Source organism: Capricornis sumatraensis, chromosome 12 (genome assembly GCF_032405125.1).
Source record: "Capricornis sumatraensis isolate serow.1 chromosome 12, serow.2, whole genome shotgun sequence".
NCBI classification, from domain to species: Eukaryota; Metazoa; Chordata; class Mammalia; order Artiodactyla; family Bovidae; genus Capricornis; species Capricornis sumatraensis.
Window position 1 is genome coordinate 62286087 of NC_091080.1, and position 18886 is coordinate 62304972.

Consider the following 18886-nt stretch of genomic DNA (forward strand, 5'->3'; position numbering starts at 1 on the left):
CTCCTTGCAGTTCAAGGGACTCTCAAGAGTCTTCTACAACACCACAGTTAAAAAGCATCAGCTCCAGTGCTCAGCTTTCTTCATAGTCCAACTCTCACATCCATACATGACCACAGGAAAAACCATAGCCTTGACCAGACGGACCTTTGTTGCCAAAGTAATGTCTCTGCTTTTTAATATGCTGTCTAGATTGATCATAACTTTCCTTCCAAGGGGTAAGAGTCTTTTAATTTCATGGCTGCAGTCACCATCTGCAGTGATTTTGGAGCCCAGAAAAATGAAGTCAGCCACTTTTTCCACTGTTTCCCCATCTATTTCCCATGAAGTGATGGGACCGGATGCCATGATCTTCATTTTCTGAATGTTGAGCTTTAAGCCAACTCTTTCACTCTCCTCTTTCACTTTCATCAAGAGGCTCTTTTGTTCGTCTTCACTTTCTGCCATAAGGATGGTGTCATCTGCATATCTGAGGTGATTGATATTTCTCCCGGCAATCTTGATTCCAGCTTGTGCTTCTTCCAGCCCAGCGTTTCTCATGATGTACTCTGCATAGAAGTTAAATAAGCAGGGTGACAATATACAGCCTTGACGTACTCCTTTTCCTATTTGAAACCAGTCTGTTGTTTCATGTCCAGTTCTAACTGTTGCTTCCTGACCTGCATACAGGTTTCTCAAGAGGCAGGTCAGGTGGTCTGGTATTCCCATCTCTTTCAGAATTTTCCTCAGCTTATTGTGATCCACACAGTCAAAGGCTTTGGCATAGTCAATAACCAGAAATAGATTTTTTTCTGGAACTCTCTTGCTTTTTCAATGATCTAGTGGATGTTGGCAATTTGATCTCTGGTTCCTCTGCCTTTTCTAAAACCAGCTTGGACATCAGGGAGTTCACGGTTCACATATTGCTGAAGCCTGGCTTGGAGAATTTTGAGCATTACTTTATTAGCATGTGAGATGAGTGCAATTGTGCGGTAGTTTGAGCATTGTTTGGCATTGCCTTTGGCATTGGAATGAAAACTGACCTTTTCCAGTCCTGTGGCCACTGCTGAGTTTTCCAAATTTGCTGGCATATTGAGTGCAGCACTTTCACAGCATCATCTTTCAGGATTTGAAACAGCTCAACTGGAATTCCATTACCTCCACTAGCTTTGTTCATAGTGATGCTTCCTAAGGCTCACTTGACTTCACATTCCAGGATGGCTGGCTCTAGGTGAGTGATAACACCATCGTGATTATCTGGGTGGTGAAGATCTTTTTGTACAGTTCTTTTGTGTATTCTTGCCACTTGTTCTTAATATCGTCTGCTTCTATTAGGTCCCTCCTATTTCTGTCCTTTATTGAGCCCATCTTTGAATAACATGTTCCCTTGATATCTCTAATTTTCTTGAAGAGATCTCTAGTTTTTCCCATTCTATTGTTTTCCTCTATTTATTTTATAAAAAATAAATATAAGAAATGTATTTATTATAAAGAAAATAAATATATTGCCTTTTTGAGTACAAAAGCAAATCTTATTGTCAGAAGTCGTCTTTGTTCTGATATAGATCATGCATGAAGCATGATTCTGAATTGTTTAGTATCTTGGAGTTGCCTCAATATTACATATTCATATTATTTATATTACATCCATACCTTAGAATCAGGAAATACACTGTTTTTAAAAAAGTTCCAGGTTTTTGTTTTGTTTTATTCTGAGGAGAGGGAAGCAAGGAATACATTGAAATGATGTACAATTCAAATTTTTATCTTGTTCATTACAACCTTGAAACAAATTCTAAATGCTGATTCTAGTACCAAATACAATACAGGAAATAAGAAATTTAAGAGCAACTTAAATTGAGTTTGTCTTGAAAGGAATCAGAATAAAAATAAATTTTCATATATATGTAGTTGTGTAAGAAATGAATTTATATTAGCTCTCTGGTTTCACAGAGAACTAAAAAGAATATTCAATAAAGTGAAGTTTTGAATTAGCAACAATCATTTTATTCAATATTACAATTGAAAAAATATACAAATTATAACTGATTTGATTTTATTTTACCAGTTATTAAAGTTTACATTTTTTAGGAGCCAAGACCTGGACAGTCTTATTAAAGTGACTCCCTCAGCAAAGAAAAAGTAAGTTTATTAGTATTGTTGAAGACTCATGAGCAAGTCTTCAATTTATGCCCCAGAATAAAGTTAATTATTTGGCTAAGGATGTTTGAAAGGGATATTAAAAAAAGAGAGCGAGAGAAATTGATTTGCTGACATGTAACAATGCTGGATAGGTTTTTATATTGCTTCAATTTGTTACATAATAATATTGTTCAAATTGTAATATTGAAGCTAATTCTGTATAATGACTACCTGAGAAATTCATTTAATGCAATTATAGCTTAACTAGATTATTACTGCAAATTTAGTTAATAAATTATAAGTTCATAAAACTGAATAAACCAAAGAATATTGGCTTTATTCTCTTTCATAAACCTGAGGATTAATTTTTAAATGACTCTTCAGAAATTTGGTGACATAACCTTCCAATACTTGATTATAATATTTCTGCAAGAGTTTGAATATGCTCCCGTCTTCTTAAAAAGTTAAGACTCATTGTCCACTGGAGCAAAAGTTAAGAAAAGCGTGAGAGAATAACTCCAAGCTGCCTCTCAAAATTATTTTGATAATAATGTTGGTGAAAAGCATTGTGCAGTTGTAAGGAATTACTGAGAACAGAGAGAGGAAGAATGTGGACAGGAGGCAACGTGTGGCCACCTAATTCACTGTCAGTTATTTCCTATACTTGGCCTAAAGAAGGCCTTAACTTTCATGCAACTCAATTTATTTATAAAAAGAGAATGGTGATATTTAATTCAGTTGCTTTGAGGATTTAAAAAAGATAACTATTTAAGACAAAGTAGAAACTCAGTACATTTATCACTTTTTGTCTAGGATCCCATCAAATGATCTACAAGTGTCAAAAGAAAAAACACCAGTCATAAAATTTTCTAATTTCCAACTGCATTTGACCATTTATTTTGTTTTAGCAGTGAACAAGGTCTTGATGAACTTATTAACGTAAGCCCCAAAGCTGTCAAAAACACGGCTAGGTAAGACAAAGATGTTATTTACTTGCTTTGGTTTGTTTCTCCTTAACTAAGCATAATATGAATATAAATGACTTGTAATCATTCCATGGGCAAACTGAATGTAAATCTTGAAAAGTCATCATGAATTTTATATATCCCTGATAAATAAGATATGTATTTGCTAATAGAAAGAAAGACAACTCAGATAAAGCAAGCGAAGGGAGTGACTGGGCTAGAAACATAATTAGTCTATGCCCTGTTTATGATTTGTAGTATTGATGGCAATACCTTTGTTTCTCGGTTTGATTAAAATTTGTTCATGGTTGTTAATTTTTGAAAAAGAGCTGGACACCTCATTAGATTCATTACAAGCAAATTTATTCATCTCATTTTTGGAAAGTATTTGATAGTTGGTGGAAATTTTATGAGGTTCATTATTTTTTAGATGATTTGCTGCTCCTAGCAAAGTAATGGACCTAAAATGATAATTCTTTAAGTCGTATCTGTGATGATGAAAAATGAAATTCAATTTTTGCCTCTGGTTTATGGAGATTTTTATATCATTATACACTACTATTATAGACATATGTATATATTTAGATTATATATTTATATGTAATATTGTATATATTTAGATTTTTATATCATTATACACCACTATTATAGATATATATATTTATATATATATTTAAATGTTTTTATGATTTTACTTTTTTGAGTTTATCTGGTACATAGAAAAATCACAAATTTTGGAGATGGAAAGAAGGAACCTCAGAGAACTCATAGCCCAGTTAGTTTGAACAATTTCGCAAACCACTATTCCAGTTAAAGCAGGGCCTGGTGGCTCAGATGGTAAAGAATCTGCCTGCAGTGCAGGAGACCTGGGTTCAATCCCTGGGTTGGAAAGATTCCCCCCTGGAGAAGGGAATGGCTACCCACTCCGGTATTCTTGCCTGGAGAATCCCCATGGACCGAGGAACCTGGCAAACTACAGTCCATGGAGTCTGCAAAGAGTCGGACACGACTGAGCAACTTTCACTTTTCACATTCCAGTCAAACATATTCAATTTACAGAAGAGGAAATTAAGACTCAGAAAGGTTAAGTGATTTGGCCAGGGTCACGGAGAAAAGTAGTGGAAGATGAATAGTGGTTCTGTGATCTGTTAGGCAGTGAATAATTACTGAACACCTACTGGGTTTGAAGCTTACAACTAGGTATCATTAGGTGCACATTAGGTATAATTATAGGCCGCGGGTGCCAAAAAAGGGAATTCAGTAGACATACTCAATCTTATTAACAGCAGGCAATTATCATAGATTAAAGCTAATTATGTACTGGGGGCACAGAGGTGGGACTCCAAGACAATAATAGGTTGTCAATTTAATATATGTACTGCTTGCTGAATATAGAATGTATTGTCAGTGAGTTGCATTTGAAAAGAAGAGGAGAAATAAAATTGCTAATTCAATAAATATGACAACCAGTAAAATTTATATGCATAGATTCCTAGGAGTAGAAGACATTAAAGATGGGCAGAGGATTAGACCCAATCCAGTCTTCTCATTTCACAGATGAGAAGACAGAGGCCAGGGGTGAATATCTCATAGCCTTCCGTGAGTTCTTCCAACCCCCAGCCCAACTCCTGGTCTTTAAATCACAGTCCACAGAATTTGATCTCAAAATAAATGAAAGTTGATCTAGCACCTCAGGAAAGAGTGGAAATTACAAAGCTAGGCCTTTTGCTCTTGCCATGGGACAGCTAGAGGATGGTCTCCACTGCTTTCACAGGGTCATGTGAAACGTTACTTCTGTCTTTGAAGTGACTATGGCGCAAATTTATGCCAATGACCACAAAACACCTTATAACTTTTGAACTACATGCAAGTAACTACAGACGTTACTTCTGTCTTTGAAGTGACTATGGCGCAAATTTATGCCAATGACCGCAAAACACCTTATAACTTTTGAACTGCATGCTAAATCACTTTAGTCATGTCCGACTGTTTGCTACCCTATGGACCGTAGCCCGCCAGGCTCCTCTGTCCATGGGATTCTCCAGGCAAGAATACTAGACTGTGTTGCCATGCCCTCCTCCAGGGGATCTTCCCCACCCAGGGATCAAACCCACATCTTTTATATCTCCTGCATTGGCAGGTGGGTTCTTCACCACTACACCACCTGGGAGACCTACGTGAAAGTAATGATAGCTAAGTGTGCTGATGTATTCCCCTATATCCTTAAAGCAAAATAAATGAAAGCAGTAACTTGAATAGGAAAAACATAACATTGTTTCCTGGATAAAATTTAGATATCAGATTCCTGTGTTTTTTAAAGAATCCAGGGCCTGAAAAAAGTGTCTATAAGTTTTCAATTCATTAAAATATGTAGCATGATACTGTCAATCAAGGCAATTCAGGATTTGCTTTATTAACACAGGTGTTGTCATTTTAGGAGAAGTGGTAAATCATAGCATGTGTTTATATGTTTTCTAAGCTAGTGATTCTCAAATTGTAGACGAAAAGCCATTAAATGGTCTTGTAATTAATTTAGTGACTGGCAGTCAGCATTTCCCCCCCCAATTAACTAAAGTGAAAAAGAACAGAAAATGAGAGTTCTTCTTACGTTGGGAAGTCTTACTTTGTGAAGTTTATATTTTATTATGTGTGTGTGTCTGCCTGACTGACTGACAAAAAGGTAAAATATTGAGCTATGATGTAAAATGTATTTTTTAACGACTTCTATGATTGTAGTACTCCTAGAACTATGATACTGTTCTATGATATAGCACAGTTCTAAGTTTTGCAATGAACCAAGTTTTCTGTCCTGAGCAGAACAGTCAAAAAGGAATTTCTCATGTTCATGTTTGCTTTTTTATACAATTTACTCTTAATTATGCTGGTAGGGGAAAATTATATGTAGTTACACAAAAATATTGAGATTGATCTTATGTATTAAAAGGTTGAGGCCTTTGAACATATTATTTCCTCTACAAAATTTTATTCTTTGTAGTTTTTTTTCTTTTAATGTATGAATAATCAACATGTTAAAGATTGTCTTTCAGGCACAATTTAATTTTACACAGATTTTGTAACCAGTTTATACAAGAACATTATATTTTGGATAATTCTCATATGTTTGTCATTTCTTTGATACTGTTTGTAGACACCAGTTGATTATCTTTAATTGAGAATATTATTACTGAAGATAATTCAAAACAGTGAAAATTTGTTTAAGGGCGTTTTGTCTACCATGGAGATCTGAGGACAAGGATAAGAGCTGAAACTAGGTGAAGACATGAGCTGGGAAGCAAATTCTATGGAAATGCTTAGGGGTTGGGGAGGGAAATGCACACCATTTCCTCAGATTAAAAAAAATTTATTGGAATATAGTTGGTTTAAAATGCTGTGTTAGTTTCAGGTTATACGTATACCACTCTTTTTTAGATTCTTTTCCCATGTAGGTTTTCTCAGACTTTTTGATGATTAACCTCCAAGTGGTTCTCCTTTAGTTCTTACTCTCCCATCAGACTTTTGAAGAGTAAACTATATTTTTATTTAAGGCAAGAGGACTTTGGAGGGGGAAAGAGATACAGGCAGGTAACTGTCTAAAACTGACTGGAAGCAGGTGTTATCAATCCCAAGATTTCTTGCTACTGTGGGCTATTCTATTTCTTTGGATAAATATGATAAAGTGGTTTAGAGGAACACTTTGAAAAATCACTAATTTCCAGCCCTTAAAAACAAAATATTATATGGATGCAATGAGTGATAGCAAACCATGTTCTCTAACTGAGGAAAGAAAGTGATAGCGTTTCAACTGGGAAGTGGACAGTTATCAGAGCATGTCCCTAATCTGACCATGATTTCAGCTTTTTAAGTCATCATAGAGGAAAGAGAAGTCATAATTTTGATGGATTTCTGGAACTCTCTTTGCCAAGCCTTATGTTAAGTATAATCCCAGTTTTGGAGCTTATTAATTTTTTATAAAATGATAGCACTTGTTGATGAATATGATTCTTAAAATATCAAGGACCTTGTAATCATTTGTATCTTCGTATTGTTAAAGCATTGCAGAGTAAAAGTGATAAATCACAAGATGTTTGGTGTGGACTCTGAGTCAGCGTGTGCTGGTAGATGGGCTCTGAACACAAACTGTGTAAAGTCAGAGTAGTTTTTCTCGTGATCCTACATAATGTATCCTCCCTGGATTGGTTGAAATGTATCTCAGATCTGTTCTATGCCAAACCAATAGGTGTCACAGATGAGTTTCCCTATTGGCTCAGTGGTAAAGAATCCTCCTGCCAATGCTCAATCCTGGGGTTGGGAAGATCATCTGGAGAAGGGAATGGCAACCTGCTCCAGTATCCCTGCCTGGGAAATCCCATCGACAGAGAAGCCTAGCAGGCTACAGTCCATTGGGTAGCAAAAGAGTCTGACAACAACAACAACCAATGATAAAATAGCCAATCCCTTCTTCCAGTTCCAACCAACTTAAACCTGGATTATCTCTAACAAAACTGCTTTAATTTTTTTGCACTTAAAGAAATCAAGATCTTGATAAGCTCATCAAAGTGAATCCTGAAATTCTCCTCAACAATCAAAGGTAATAGAACTGTATTAATTTTTGTACTTTGGGTAGGAAGGATGTTCTGTTTTACTGTTAGTTCAAGCAGATTTATAACCTTAGTGAGCCTACCAAAAGAATTTATAATTAACCTTTTTATTTTTCTATTTAAAGAAACCAGGATCTCGATAACCTCATCAAAGTGAATCCTGCAGTCATCAGAAGCAATCAAAGGTAATCAAATAAAAGTAGTCATTTCATAGCTCTCCTGTCTGTTGCTCCTGAGTGGAGCAGATTTATAATATTGGTTTATACACCTAAAAAAGGCAAAAAAAAAACCCACCCCTATTACTAATTGGAGTGTGTGTTTTTTCTCTTTTTAACAGCCAAGCTTTAGACAATCTCATTCAAGTGAAACCTTCAGCACTCAGAAATACTAAGCGGTAAATGACTTTGCCTAACTATCTTGACATGTACCCAACGTTCTTTCTTTCTTTTCTTTTTAAAAAAGAAGCCTTTTGTTTTTCTTGTGTTCACATGAGCACACATTTATAACCCATGTGTTTCCTGTCAGCAAAGAACATGCTGTACTCTTCTGGAATCAACTGCACTCTTTCACATGCAGTTGTGTATTTCTTATTTGCACAAAGCAAATATTTGTTTGTTGTCCATAGGAAATAGAGTATCACAACTGAAATGAAAAATCTGTGAAATAAATTAAAAGTAAAACACATTTTGGAAAAGCTGGACCAAACCAGTGATTTACATAGATGCTTACAGAGGACCAGAGTATTGAAAAGGATACTGCGTCTTCAGAATTACAACTCCACAGCAAATCCAGCAGATTTTAACCTTGAACTTCCGTTTTGAGTTTTGTAAATATCTTACAGTTCACTATCTTTATGTCATACATGTTTAGTTGCTAAGTTGTGTCCAACTCTTTGCAACCCCATGAACCATAGCCCACAGACTCCTCTGTCCATGGGATTTCCCAGCTGAGAATACTGGAATGGGTTGCTATTTCTTTCTCCAGGGAGTCTTTATGTCTTATCTTTATGTCGTATCTTTCACCAAAAGAGCTTATTCACTGATAATGTCCAGAGTGCGTTGTATCAGAAGTCTACATTGTTCTGCTGACCTGAAATTTTGTTGTAATAAATATATAGCTGGGAATTGTAGTCTCACTATTCTAGTCTCACTAGTCTGTAGGAATTAATGGAGTAGCCAACCAAGATCAACGAACAAGTTCAGTCTTTATGAACATCCATATGCTCTAGAATTAACTACTGAACTCCCAGTGAAAAGTGTCAGGATAAAAAAGGCACGAAAAGTTAATCAGATCTTAGTGATAATGGCTCATTATTCATTGAATATCGTCCTTATTTCTAATAGGATTTGTTGCATACCATTCCTGAAATGTCTGTCTTAGAAGTACAGTTACAATGGAAGGATTTAATTCATGATAAAGATCAGTATATGTTGAAAACATGTAGTTCAGTTTGTTTCAGATTAATTTTTTCAGGAAAAATTGTTTTAAAAGTTCAAGGAAGCCATTGGTTTAAAAGTTCAACTGAATAATATTATAGTTTTATTATTGTGATTTATATATTCTTTCTAAAAAATATGTTGATCCTTTATTTCCCAAAGAGATGGAGGCCTCAATGATAACCATATTTACAAAACCCATGTCTTAAAACAAGGCTTACTTACCAGGCATAACTGAATGTAGAAAGCCCTTTTTCAACACTGTATGCAAATTAGTTAGGTTTTTGCATGTATATTTAAGACTATACTACAACTGATAGTGTTTGTATCTTCAGCGTGTGTACTTTAATCAGGTGGTGAATTATTATTTCAGTCTTTGGTAGTAACTGGAAGTTGTCTTATGCTTTTGGTATTGCTTTGTAAAAGATGTTCATTTCAGAGAGGAGTGTTCGCCTTTACCATTTAGCATAGTGATTTAAGTATTGATCATTCCATTCAAGGAGAGTCATAATTTTTAATGGTAAATAGTGAGGTTTTGGTGGCTCAGACGGTAAAGCGTCTGCCTACAATGCGAGAAACCCAGGGTCGATCCCTGGGTCAGGAACATCCCCCTGGAGAAGGAAATGGCAACCCACTCCAGTACTCTTGCCTGGAAATCCCATGGATGGAGAAGCCTGGTCGGCTACAGTCCATGGGGTCGCAAAGAGTCGGACATGACTGAGCGACTTCCTTTCCCATTCTGGGATGAAGAAAGCAAATAACATACAGAAAATTGCTTTGAAGCCACAGGCAGCAACAGGACAGTGTGACATGCTTATCAGCCTGGTTCTTATGTCTTTTAGTTTGTTTTCTACATTAGTGTTTTCATTTGCCCTTTCTATTTGTGTGGGGTTTTTTTCCTTTTCTTTTTAAAATTTTTACAGTGTTGTGTTGGTTTCTACCATACAACAACGCAAATCAACCACAGTGAAAGTGAAAGTGAAGTCGCTCAGTCGTGTCCGACTCTTCACGACCCCGTGGACTGTAGCCCACCAGGCTCCTCTGTCCATGGGATTCTCCAGGCAAGAATACTGGAGTGGGTTGCCATTTCCTTCTCCAGGGGATCTTCCCAACCCAGGGATCGAACCCGGGTCTCCTGCATTGCAGGCAGACGCTTTATCCTCTGAGCCACCAGGGAAGCCCAAATTACATGTATATTGCCTCCCCACCCCCACCCCCAGTCCTCCTCTCCACCTCTACCTCCAGCCTCCCTTCCCTCCCCCTATTCCACCCCCCTAGGTCATCACAGAGCACCTGACTAAGCTGCTTGTGTTATACAGCAACTTCTCATAGCTATCCACTTTACACGATAGTGTATATATATTCATGCGTGCTTCATCACTCAGTCATGTCCGACTCTTTGCGACCCCATGAACTATAGCCTGCCAGGCACCTCTGTCCTTGGGGATTTTCCAGGCAAGAATACTTGAGTGGGTTGCCATGCCCTCCTCCAGAGGATCTTTCCAACCTAGGGATTGAACTCAGGTCTCCCCATTGCAAGTGGATTCTATACTGCCTGAGCCACCAGGGAAGCCCTGGAATTCTCCAGGCCAGAATACTGGAGTGGGTAGCCTTTCCCTTCTCCAGGGGATCTTCCCAACCCAGGGGCCAAACCCAGGTCTCCCACACTGCAGACGGATTCTTTACCAGCTGAGCTACAAGGAGGCGGGCGGGGTGGGGGAGGCGCTGATTTGATGATAATCAGCCAGGATATTCAAGAATCATCGCAGAATAAACAGGGAAGACTGAGCTGCCTATTTGAAAAAAGGGAGTTCATTCACTGTGTTCAGTCACCTGTATCTACAGTGTATCTCTGTGGCCCATTGATTTTAATGGGTAAAGAGAGGGGGCATTTTAACATGCCTCCCTGTAGAAATAATAGCCACAAAGCACTTTTACATCCAATTCAATGTGACAGGAGCACTGATTATTTAATAGTATAACAGCAGTGAATCAGAGTTGCTTTTGTGTGACTTTGCTGACATTTCCAGCAGCTGTATATTTAATTCACAGTTAGGGGGCGGAATAAACTTCAGTCATCAATCCGAATGTGAGCAGGTGTCCCTGAGCTCTTCTAGGAACCCAACAAATGCAGATGTGCACAGAATTTTCATTTACTCGGGGAAAAACTGTGTGACTTTTAGCAGTGAGTTTCACATTTTTATGAACCAACATTAAAGAAAGATAAATATTTCTCAGTTATCTGTAGCCTATAAGCAGCTGCTCCCATATGAAGGTTGAAACACATCCAGTGATACAGGTCTTTACTGTTAGAAGGGCATCATTCATCTAAAGTAGAAAAAGTATTCTGAACTATTTGTAGAATTACGCACTGTGTGCGTGCTAAGTGGCTTCAGTCGTGTCTGACTCTTTCTGACCCTATGAAGGTAGCCTTCCAGGCTCCTCTGTCCATGGGAGTTTTCAGGCAAGAATACTGGAGTGGGTTGCCATGTCCTCCTCCAGGGGATCTTCCCAGCCCAGAGATCGAACCCACGTCTCTTATGTCTCCTACATTGGCAGGCAAGTTCTTTACCGCTAGCGCCACCTGGGAAGCTCTTGTAGTATTATACTTCCTTCTTTATAAAGGGTGTCCTATTTGCTGAGACATGTCTTGCTAGTACTTCAATGAGACAAGAATTCTTTCCTATCTCCCTATTGCGTCTTTCTCACATTTCTGCCCAAGACAGAAAGCCGGAGGTGGGAGGTCATCTTGACCCTTTCTGTTGCTTCATTCCCTGAAATCAACAGGTCACTTTGAATGCTTCTCCTAATTATCTCAGGAACTGAGACACTTCATCATCCCCACTTGCTACTATAGCCCAGCTTACTGTGAGGTCTCCTGACTAGTCCGTCTGCTGTCAGTGATACCTTCTGTCCTTCAGTCCGTCTGCCACACTGTCGAGTGATCTTCCTAAAACATAAATCTGATCCTATCCTTCCTGTGATGAAATCCTTCAGTGTCTTCTCATTGCCACTGGATAACGTGTACCCCTTACCCTGGTTTCCAAAGCCTAGCATGATGTTGCCTCCACAGGTTTTCCACCCCCATTCCCTGCTGGGCTCCACCCACAAGCAAAGTCCAGCCACTCATTCTCTGACCTGCTCATACCTTGCTCCTCTGCCATCATTCTTGCATGGATAACTGCTATTTATACTTCAGATGTGAGCTAAGATGTATTTTACTCAGGCTCTGAGAAGCCCACCCTGACCCATCACTTCTGTATCAGGTCCTTCTAGATGTTCTCAAGCTATTATTCTGTTCTGCAGAATGTTTGCCTCTTATAGGGAATTATTATTTAATAATCTGTCTTCAACTACTGGGTTTTTAAGAGCAAATATTGGGTCTGTCTTGTTCACTTCTTTATCTGCAGTGCATACCACAATGTGTGGCACATATTAGGTGCTTAATAAATATTCTCTGAGTTACATGCTAAATCTCAAAATAAATGAAGGCCTGTGATCACCTAGCTAGATAAAACCTATAGTGCCTCATAACTCTAACACTCTGAGCTCTCAGGAGTAAAACCAGACTGGAGGGATCTGATATCCTATGACTGGCTTTCTGCTTAAACCAATGACTCTATTTTAAACCACAATCTCAATGAACCAGAGTGAATTAGAGCCACTGAAATTCTTGATCATATCTTATATTTAAAATATGTAAGTTGATCATTTTCTCTATGGACCTGTTAATTTCTTTAATATAAAATCTTTAAGATTCCCTCATTAAAGCTAATTATAAAAATATGTAATGCTGGGCCCATTCTGCAAAGTCAATAGAGTTGAAGAGTTATAGCAGTTATCTCACTGTGTCCTATACTTCTTTCAGAGAGGTAAATATTCCTTTTGAACTAAAGCTTAAAGCCTAAGATTTAGTTCTTGGCATAAAAGAGGGACCATAGTGAATTTTTTATATGGAGGCTTTTAATTTTGCAAATGTGTTTGATACTCTGCAAAAACAATTTAAGTAAGCTGTAGAGAGAGAAACATATTGCCGCTTTTAATAAACACCTCCCACACCCTCATAAGAGAGGAAGCGCAGTTGGGAGTGATCTGTTAACTTCCATGTAGAGCATATCTTATGAAAACCTATATTATATGAGACATAATGATAGCTTGGTCCCTGGAATCTTTCTCTTTCTCTCTCTCTTTTTTTTTTTTTTTTGGCTTAATCTGCTCTGTTAAGAAGTGTTATATTCCTTAATGGGGCTGTAGAAAATAAATTACATGATTATAACAGATAAATACCTACATTCAAAATGTATGCTATGATTCTACATAACAGATAACTCATATTTGTTCCTAAACATTTTGAAGTCTACATAAAGAAAAACATTTTTAGTTACTATGGTTAACAAAATTTCTTTATAGCACTTCTTGCTGGATTCACAGAGAATTGGTGGTCTTTCTTAAAGTTGATTCCGACTGCTCATAAAATTACAAAATTACCAGGTCATCCTTCTATCGAACTGCCATAGAAAGGGTTTGGAATCAAGCGTTTGTTCGACCCGGCAGCATTTGGCTGGGCTTCTATAAAAATCTATTTTTCACACTTTGACTCACAGCTTTTCATCTTCTACCATGGTGTAAAAGAGATGACGTGATAGATGTGGTCTTAATTGAAAAATGAAAATTTATTTTCACATTCTTCAGCTTGGGAAGTTTATGGGCATTCTGAACTTTTTTTTATTGTATCTCTAAACCTAACTGATGACACCAATCAGGGTGAACAGCCATAGCAAATCCACATTTTGTACTTTTCATAACCTGGAACTTTTAATTTTGCTTTAAATATTAGTATAGAGGATTCAGAATAAAATCTTATAGCCCACTCTAGCAAACTTGATATGTGGCACTATTTAATAAAAACAGCAAAATTTCTATAACCCTAATAACACGGCTTATTTGATGATTCACAGTTATATCCCTTTGGGAGTGTGCTTCTTTGAAGGCAAGTACAGGTTCCAATTTTGAATTATCTACCTGGAGTGGTTGGATTTGTGAGCTTCTGGTGTCTCCTCCTTGCTTAGGTCTAAATCCACTTCTGCCCTCCTTCACCATAGCTAGGATCCAAAAGATTGGGTCCTGGGGGTGGGGGTGGAGAATGGAAGTATAGACAGATCAAAGATGCAGTATCTGTAGCACCTGGGAATGAAAAGTGCCAAGCAGGTAAGGGTAGCCAGCATCAGGCCGAGGAACTGTACATAATAGTATCTGTCGTGAGGGCAGAAGTGAATCTGTATTTGTTCGCTGGGACTGCCATAACTAGAACCATAGTCTGAGTGGGTTAAAACAGAAATTTGTTTTCTCATCATTCTGGAGTCTGGAAGTCTAAGATCAAGAAGTCAGTAGGGCTGGCTCCTTCTGAAGGCCTAGATGGAAGGATCTATTCCAGGCCACCCTTCTTGGCTGGTAGAGCGCTGTCTTCACCATTTGTCTTCACGTTGTCTTCCATCTGTGTGTATCCAAGCCTAAATTCCTTCTTCTAATCAAGATGCCATTCATATTGGATTAGGACCCACACTGATGACCTCATTTGAACTTGAGGATCTCTGTAAAGACCCCCGTCTCTAAATAAAGGCACATTCTGACATGCTGGTGTTAGGACTTCAGCATATAAATTTGGTGGAAGGGCAATATTCGACCCCATAAGGAAGAGTTCCAAAATAAGGAAACAAAGCCAGGGTTGGGAGCTGAGTGAAAAAAAGGAAAGAAATATGTGCAATTCAGGGGTGAAGTAAGGCAGGTTCAGGGTGACTGATGCAAATGGAGGTGAAATGCCCATCACCGTCTCTTGTGAACTTTTTCTCTGTGGTCCTGGTGTATACTCTGTACCTAGATGTGTGCGGAGCTGGCTACCTTAAAGGTTCAGGGTCTAACATCTTTCCCCTGGCGTCCTTTTCATGTCTTTTCCCAGAGCTGGGTAAGGTAGCAATAAATTTCCACCAGAGAAGGAGAAAAGATAATTTAAATACATTTAAGGCCATAAGTATTTTTGGAGCAGCTACTGCGTGCAAGGCCATGTTAAGTCACAGTAATGTGATTTTATTCTTAAGTCATAATGAAAAACACCAGCTTCCTTTAAAAATGCCACTCAGTTCATCCAAGGTTAGCTTTGGAGGGAGAATCACTTCCTGGGATAGAATTCTCCTTCCCTAAAATTCACATTTCTCTCTCAGTGTTTGCCTCTGCCAACCATCCCAGTTTGACATTGCTGGGAAACTGGATTATGGAAGACCATGATCCTTTAAAGTTAAGTTAAATACTTAATTTTTAATCCATTATTCACAAGTGTTTAGTGAAGTATTATTTTTAAACGTTAAGGGGGAGGATAATTTAATACCCTGGCTGTCAAAATACTATGGTGAGTCCTGAGGTCAAGAGGTGTTTCTAGTAATTAAGGAAGGACCATCAAGGACTATAGTGAAAGCTGTGTGCCAAAGAATTGATGCTTTTGAACTGTGGTGTTGGAGAAAACTCTTGAGAGTCCCTTGGACAGCAAGGAGATCCAACCTGTCAATCCTAAGGGAAATCAGTCCTGCATATTCATTGGAAAGACTGATGATGAAGCTGAAACTCTAATACTCTGGCCAACTGATGCGAAGAACCAACTCATTGGAAAAGACCCTGATGCTGGGAAAGATTGAAGGTGGGAGGAGAAGGGGACGACAGAGGATGAGATGGTTGGATGGCGTCACCGACTTGATGGACATGAGTTTGAGTAGGCTCTGGGAGTTGGTGGTGGACAGGGAAGCCTGGCATCCTGAAGTCCATGGGGTCGCAAATAGTCAGATACGACTGAGTGACTGAACTGAATTGATCAAGGGTTACAAAGGAAAAGCCTGCTGTCTCTGTTTCTAAATTCAAAAGATGAGATCTGGGAGGTCTCCTCATACAGTTCTAGCAGCTATGCTGGAGAAGTCAGTTTTGAATTTTATATTATTCAGACTGTAGCATCAAATGATTTTGATACTTCCAAGCTACTTCTGAAATCCTTTACTTTTTACATATATTAAATTGGCATATTTTCTACTATAACTCACATTAAAAATTAATTTAATTAATTTCTATATTTTCAAAGATATGTAGCTAGTATTTTAAATGTGAACTTTATAGCTATGGAATGCTGCCCAATTAGCATATTTATCAATTATTGATGGCTTGGATGTTATATAAAAAGAGTAGTAAGTCTCACTCCACATAAATACAAAGAATTTTATATTATTTTTTATCCTTATAAATATCAATTTGAGTCTATACACTGATTCCACATAAAAGAACCTTACTTGAAATCTACCATTCAGGACCAGAGAAGGGAGATTTATGAAAACTGGAGTTAATGCTAAAGATGTGAAAAGTTACAGCAGAAATGAAAATACAGTCCCTCAACATTTTGGAATTCATAGTGCCCACTGCAGTTGTCACTACACTTCTATTAATTATCACTTATTTATTCTTACTCAGTTCAGGCATAACTATAGACATTGTGCCTATAAATTTTATTTACACTAACTCATTTATTCTCACTGAAACCTTATGAACTTAGATATTATCCTAGTTTACAAAAGGAAGCTTAGAAAGGTTGACTAACTGGCCCGTAAAAGTAGGGGAAGAAATGCTACTGCTGCTGCTGCTAAGTCACTTCAGTCGTGTCTGACTCTGTGCGACTCCAGAGATGGCAGCCCACCAGGCTCCCCCGTCCCTGGGATTCTCCAGGCAAGAACACTGGAGTGGGTTGCCATTGCCTTGTCCAATGCATGAAAAGATATGGCCTCACTCTTACTCCTAAACCATCCTGCAAACCAGTAGAGTTGGTGACAAAGCTTTTCCAAACTTATGGGAAAAAACTGAGAACTACCAGTATAATAGAAAAAATATATAAGCAGCTAATGTGTACATAACACACCAGAGAACACTGTATCTCATGAAAGTGTGACAAATCATTGTAGCCCAAGATTTAAGAATCTAATTATCCCATTCATCCTCCACATTGTGGACTGTTGATTCAAATTTTGGGTTGACTTCTCATGTCTGTGTTATGCAAAAATCTGGAATGAAGGCTCTAATTAAATATTGAAGAATTGATTTCAGATGAGCAGGTGGCTCAGTTTCAAGCCTTGACTCTTTCACAAATTAGTTAATTGACCTTGGAAAATTCACTTAGAGTTGCTGAGCCTTGCATGCTGTCCTGCAAGGTTCCGTGAGGTCTAAATGAGATAATCCACATGGAAATACACAAGTTAGTCCTTTGTGATGTGAAGTAAGTGTTCACTCAACTGATAGATATCAATCAGTTGTTTCTTTTCAGACTGAATTTATCAAACCTCCAAAAAACTTAGTTCACTTCTCTCTCATAATGTAAAGGAGAAGGCAATGGCACCCCACTCCAGTACTCTTGCCTGGAAAATCCCATGGGCAGAGGAGCCTGGTAGGCTGCAGTCCATGGGATCGCGAAGAGTCGGACACGACTGAGCGACTTCACTTTCACTTTTCCCTTTCATGCATTGGAGAAGGAAATGGCAACCCACTCCAGTGTTCTTGCCTGGAGAATCCCAGGGATGGGGGAGCCTGTTGGGCTGCCGTCTATGGGGTTGCAGAGTCGGACACGACTGAAGCGACTTAGCAGCAGCAGCAGCAGCAGCATAATGTAGTTTGTGCTCTACTTGAGTTGTATAGATCTAATAGTTCAATGTCAGATTTTCAGTGTCCCATATTCTTTACAACCACAAATGCCTATGTTTAAAATTATGTACTGGTTTAAAATGCTTTATTCTAATGCTTTATTTCTTAAAATCATATGTAACTAAATCACATATACATATATATATTTAAATATTTGCTTATGTTTTTTCCTGTAGAGACCAGAACCTAGAAAATTTAATTGACATAAATTACAATGTGTCTAAGAATAAGAATGAAAGGTAAGACTTATTCTAATTTACGTTTTTCTTATGAATTCTATATGAACCTTCATAAATTATGTAACCCTGGACGATTTTCTGAGAGGTTGAACTGTACTATGATGTTTAAATATAAATACTATCTGAATTTAAAGAAAAATGTACAGGGTACTTGGGTTTCCCTGGTGGCTCAGTGGTAAAGAATCTGCCTGCCACTGCAAGAGACTTGGATTCAATCTCTGGGTTGGGAAGATCCCCTGGAGAAGGAAATGGCAACCCAGTTCAGTAATCTTGCCTGGGAAATCCCATGGACAGAGGAACCTGGCAGGCTACAGTCCACGGGGTTGCAAAGAGTCGGACACAACTGAGCAACTAAACAACTGAGCAACTAAGCAACACCCCCCACAGGGTGCTTAATAGCTGATCTGAAAAAAGGTAACAAAATTTGAATTCTGTTAGAATTTCTGAGTAAAGGCCTGCTGTTCAATGGCTTAGTGTAAAAGGCATGACGGAAATTGAGTGCTCTGCACTTGGGCTGTGAAGATTTATTTTTACTTACTGTTGCTTGGTAGGTTTTCAGCGGTGCAGAAAGCGCTTTGAGATTCTCTGCCTTGGATACCTAGTGCTAAAAGTAGGCACAGATTTGTCAGAGCCAAGAAACGGGACCTAATTTTGGAATTTCTTTACACCTCAGAGGATCCTGGCTTTGAAACTGTTGCACTTTTTGTTTCTTTTACAAGGAAGGTTAGGATGGAAGCTATGCTTCATTGTTGTTACAGATTGTTTAAATTAGGAAACAATTTTCAAAGTTCTGGATGTTTAACTGTTCT

The 18886-nt window shown here is 38.1% G+C and overlaps 1 protein-coding gene across 1 annotated transcript in view; it reads left to right on the top strand.

The window, feature by feature from the left end:
* The window catches only part of SCEL (sciellin), a 140093-nt gene that overhangs the window by 67713 nt on the left and 53494 nt on the right, over positions 1-18886 (top strand). Inside the window, exons 22-27 of the mRNA XM_068984367.1 lie at positions 2068-2118; positions 3027-3089; positions 7612-7671; positions 7807-7866; positions 8019-8075; positions 18015-18077. Of these exons, the coding sequence (XP_068840468.1) occupies positions 2068-2118; positions 3027-3089; positions 7612-7671; positions 7807-7866; positions 8019-8075; positions 18015-18077 (354 nt within the window). The remainder of the gene's footprint in view (positions 1-2067; positions 2119-3026; positions 3090-7611; positions 7672-7806; positions 7867-8018; positions 8076-18014; positions 18078-18886) is intronic.